Source organism: Trypanosoma grayi (assembly GCF_000691245.1).
Source record: "Trypanosoma grayi strain ANR4 Tgr_349_V1, whole genome shotgun sequence".
Classification (NCBI taxonomy): domain Eukaryota; phylum Euglenozoa; class Kinetoplastea; order Trypanosomatida; family Trypanosomatidae; genus Trypanosoma; species Trypanosoma grayi.
This window is the reverse complement of record NW_008825968.1, coordinates 12279-16949: the sequence shown is the minus strand read 5'-3', so window position 1 is coordinate 16949 and position 4671 is coordinate 12279. Positions and strand designations below refer to the sequence as shown.

At 57.8% G+C, this 4671-nt stretch overlaps 2 protein-coding genes across 2 annotated transcripts; both read left to right on the top strand.

The window, feature by feature from the left end:
• Window positions 1-267: 267 nt before the first annotated feature.
• Window positions 268-2322, top strand: DQ04_03491060 (tRNA pseudouridine13 synthase; the record flags this gene model as incomplete). The annotated part of the gene is made up of 1 exon (XM_009312871.1): window positions 268-2322. The coding sequence occupies one exon, from the start codon at window positions 268-270 to the stop codon at window positions 2320-2322; it is 2055 nt and encodes a 684-aa protein (XP_009311146.1).
• Window positions 2323-2715: 393 nt separating this feature from the next.
• On the top strand, window positions 2716-4434 carry DQ04_03491050 (hypothetical protein; the record flags this gene model as incomplete). Its single annotated transcript, XM_009312870.1, has 1 exon — window positions 2716-4434. One exon carries the CDS (start codon window positions 2716-2718, stop codon window positions 4432-4434), a length of 1719 nt encoding a protein of 572 aa, XP_009311145.1.
• Window positions 4435-4671: the final 237 nt, after the last annotated feature.

The window sequence follows — 4671 nt, the reverse complement described above, 5'->3', positions numbered from 1 at the left end:
ATATATATATATATATATATATAACGTGGTAGCTGTATTGTTTTCCAATTTGCGTCCCTCGTTGTGCCTTCAACTGTGATCTGGATCTTTTCGCCTGTCATGCGTTTCGTTGTGCTGGGGTGCCCGGCACACACCCCTGTATGCCCATGGTCGTATGTGTGGCTGTGGGAGCGGTGCATCTGTGATGCATGGTTCTAGTCTTTTCTTGTGTTTGTACGTCCTCTTTTCCTCCTCGTCTTCGCTCCGTGCTCTGGAGGGTGTGGGCCTATGCTGCAGGCATGCGGCGTCACGGCGTTTCTCGTGCCGGTGGGGCGGGCCGCGACGGCGCGCATCAAGCAGCGGCCGGAAGACTTCGTTGTGGTCGAGGAGGATCCCGCGGGTGCACGTACTGATGCAGTAGACTACCAGCTGCCTGTCCCACCCGCCCCCGCTGCGGTGAGCACGACGTCACCGCGTCACACTAGTGAAGGCGCGGTTGCTCCTTCCACCTCCACCTCTGCCGTTGCTGCTGATAATAACGACGGCGACGACGATACCACAGCGGTGAGTGCTGAGTGTTTGCTGACAGATGCGACACGAGAGGCCCTGCATGCGGTGTTTGGCAGCAAACATGACGCCATCACGCAGTATGACCCAGCAGCTGCTTCTACTGCTGCTGCTGCTGCTGCTGTTGGCAGAGAGATCCCTCTCGTTACGGAAGAGCACATTGTTGGTGTATTCAACCGCAGGGAGGACCGTCAGCGGCTGCACCACGCTCTGAAGGCCGCCTTTCCACACCTGCGTAGTGAAACGCGCCGTGCTTCGCTTCCCCAAGTCCCTGCGGATGCGCAGAACTACCACGTGGTCGTCAGGTACGATAACGACTACCTCCTCCTTGCGCACCTGCTCGGCGAGCATGCTGCCGATGCGGTGGAGGCGTGGCGCAGCGCGGAGTCACGCAGCGACTCGTTCCTCATTACAGCGGCCTTTCCATTGGAGGCGACGAAGGACACGCGTCGTGCCTTCCACGAGATGATGGCACGGCGCTACCCGGACGTGACGTGTCGTGTTGCAAACGGCAAAGTGACGCTTGGGGCCTCCACGAGGCAGCGAGGAAAGCGATCACGTGGTGGCGACTGGGACAGAGGTGGTGGCGGTGGTGGTGGTGGTAGCGCTGCTGCTGCTTCTGCTGCTGCGGGTGTCTTTACGCATCTCCTTGTGCGCAAGCGCAACCTTGATATGATGGAGCTGCGGATTTTGCTGGCGGAGCACTTCCGCGTCCCCGACGCCGCCGTGTGCACGGCTGGACTAAAGGACAAGTGCGCCGTGACGTATCAACGATGCTCTGTTCCCGGCAAGTGGCAGCAAGAAGAGCAACAACAACAACAAGGAGACGTAATGCTCCGTTTGCCATGGCCAAGCGACCCTTCAAGCTATGCAGAAATTCTGCAGATGTCTGCTCCGTTTCCAGCCCCTGTGGTAATTGGCCAGCTTCGCGGGAACTGGTTCCGCATCCACCTCACTGACGTGCGCGGGATAACACGCGCTGAGCTTGCCGGGCGTGTGCGGCGCGTGGCGTCGGATGGGTTTCTAAATTACTTTGGCCAGCAGCGCTTCAGTGAACATACCCGAAGCGTGAAGGACCACGTTGGTGTGCACTTGCTGGCGGGGCGGTGGGCCGACGCCGTGCGCTGCGCGCTGGGTGGTGTGCCAGAGCTTTACGCGTCGTTCCCGGCGAAGATGGAGGTGCGCCACGTACCAACAGCTGACCGCGATGCTCAGTGCGTCGTGCAGGCCCTGCGGCGCGTGTACCGCACGCGCTACGCCTGCCTGCCGCAGCCTCTATCGGCGGATGACGTCGCTGGCGGCACGACGCGCTGGCAGCAGCTGTGCCACGAGGCTCTAATGGCAGTGCCCTTCGCTATCCGCGTCTTGTGGCTGCATGGGGCACAGAGCCTCATCTTCAACATGACACTGTCAAAGCTGCATCACGCGGGCGGCGCAATGGTGACGGTGGGTACGCTGCCGCTGGTGGGCCACCAAGTGACGGTGGACGACGCCGTGCGGCCGATGCTCGAGCAGACATTGGCAGAACTATGCCTCAGCAACACTGATGTGCTGCTGCAGCAGAGGAAGGTGCTCGGCGTTCCGCTTCCAGGTGCCATGCGACAGAGGGTTGTGCAGCCTGTGGAGTGCAATCTGGTATTTGACGATAATAATGCAGAGGAGGAGGGGCCAAAGGGGGAGGACGGCTTTAAAGCAGATCTATCCTTTTTCCTTCCGCCGTCTGGCTACGCAACTATCTTTCTGCGGGAGGTCCTTGGCTGTGACCAATGGTGGTGAGGCCGTATGATTGTTGGTGTTGGTGGCGCCTGTCGTGTTGTGGGGCTCTGCATTCCGTCGGATAAGTGCCTGGTGGTGGCGGATCGTGGGGGATGGGTGGGGTGACTGATGCTTCTTGTTCTTGTTCTCTTTTTCTCCACTGCGTGTGTCTTTTTTTTTTTTTTTGTGCGCTGCCGATGAGATTTGTTGGCTTCTGGCGGGGGCAGCCAAGCAGAGGCGGAGAAACCCACACCGCAGAAGGAATCAAGGCGTAAAAACAAAACAAAACAAAAAAAAGAAAACAACGGAAAACTAAAAGGCGGAGGAGACAGCCGGCTGGTCAGCTGCTCCCCCCCTCTTTGACCCTCCTACATTTCTCTCAGAGCAGCACTTGTCTATCACAGCACCGCCGCGATGATGAGCACCAACGCCATGCACTCGGGGCTGTTCACGCTGCACTTCACCCCGATCTGCCCCGCGGCGGATGCGGCGAAGCCGACGGCGTCCGGCAGCAAACCGTCCGTCACGCCGCCACCACCGGCGGAGTTCAGTGACTGGCACGTTCTCCTACGCTTCGCCGTGGAGAATGAGGTGATTTCGGTGAAGCGACAGGGGAAGATATTTTCCATGGGCGACGATTGCAGTACGAACGATAACGGCGAGGAGGCAGTGGCCATCCCTGGCCTGGGCCGCATTCCGCGGCCGGTGAAGGACCGCCACGCAACGGCGGTGATGCGCTGCCACTGCCACTGGCAGCTCGCTGACACCTTCCGCTTTGACCTGCACTTCGAGCAGCTGGAAGGATCGGTGTTGGGCGCCAAGGAGGCGACGCTGTGCGACGTGACGGTGAACTGTGAGGGCAGCCACGCCTATGGGTGGTACATTGGCGAGGCAGTCGTGGCGGTAGGCGGCAAACCGCTCGCCCTCCCACGCCGCCTGCGCTTTCTGTTAGTTCCCTACACGGGCGCAGTCTGCGCCATGTGCCTCGACCCCGTCTACGCGCAGGGCTACACCTGCACTGAATGTGGTGTGGTGGAGTATTGCTCGCAGAAGTGCCAGGCAGCGCACATGAGTGGGGGCCACGGCTTGTTGTGTCAAACACTTCGACGCACCTACACGCAACGCTCAGGCAAGGTGGCGACGGAGACAGAGAAAGGTGTAGAACTGGTGGCGTGGTGGCGATGCTTAGAGGATGCATGCTATTCCATTCTCGTTGATTATCAGAATCCACTCGGACAACCCATCGAGTTCTTCGTATGCACACTGAAACCAGCGCAGGCGGAGGGCCTACGCTATCGTTACATTGTGAGAGAAGGCACCACACCCAAGGAGGTAAAACAGGAGGAGCTTGTGGAGTTTGCATGTACCGTGTTCCGCGTGGTAAGTGAGAATGCCATCAACGAAGGCTGTACATCGCTAGCAGCTGCGTGTCTGAACTATATCTTTGTATTCAGCGGACGTGTAGATGCTATTGTGGAGTCTCACGTTCTTTACTACTACAGCTACCTATGCGAAGATTTCGAGGGTACCATATGCTCAGTGGAGGAGTATGTGACGTATGCACGCCCAATGCATGAGCTTGGTGTAGCGCTGCTAGAATTCGCACTGAAGAGTCCAACGGCACTTCTCTTCTGGCAACGCATCAAGCTGGCGAAAAACGTCTTCATAAATCTATACAACGTTAACACAAGCTGTCAGTGCTCCGAAATAAAGGAACTCGTAAGGACGATACCTGCGCAACAGCGGGAGACGTTGCATCTGCTGTCCAAACTCTTTCTCATGATGGCCTCGCGGGCCCCCAAGAAGGAGGGCCAGCGCCTCCTCGAGCAGGCAGAAAAATGCCTGCGTGATTGCCTCCCCACAGAGGAAGCAGAGGACGACGCCGTCTATGCGGCAGAGCACGCGCAGAGTATGGTGGGCAAAGCGGAGGGGGCACGGATGCTCGATGACAATATGGAGGAGATGGAGCCTGCCTCCCTCGCCACGCTGTACTACCGGCTTTCGTTGCTGCTGCTGCTCTACGGCGACAAGAACAAGACACGTGAGGCGGAGGCACTCAAGGCACACGGCGACGCACTCATCGCCAAAGCAAAGGCGGTGGAAGCGAAGGAGAAAAATGCGTCATCATCATAACATAAGAAGTGCGAGAAATTCTCGGTTCCTCTTCTTAACTAATGCTCGGCACTGCACCAAAGCGTGCAGTGGGCAAGACAGAGAGTCAGTTGACCGTCTTCGGCTCTTAATTCCCTCACCTCACCGTTTTGGTGTTTTGGCTTGGTTGTGGCTTCTGCTGCTTCCGGAAGTGCGTTTGTTACACAAGTCCGCTGCCTTTTCTCATTCCCTTTCTTTTGTTCTTCATTTTTTTTTTTT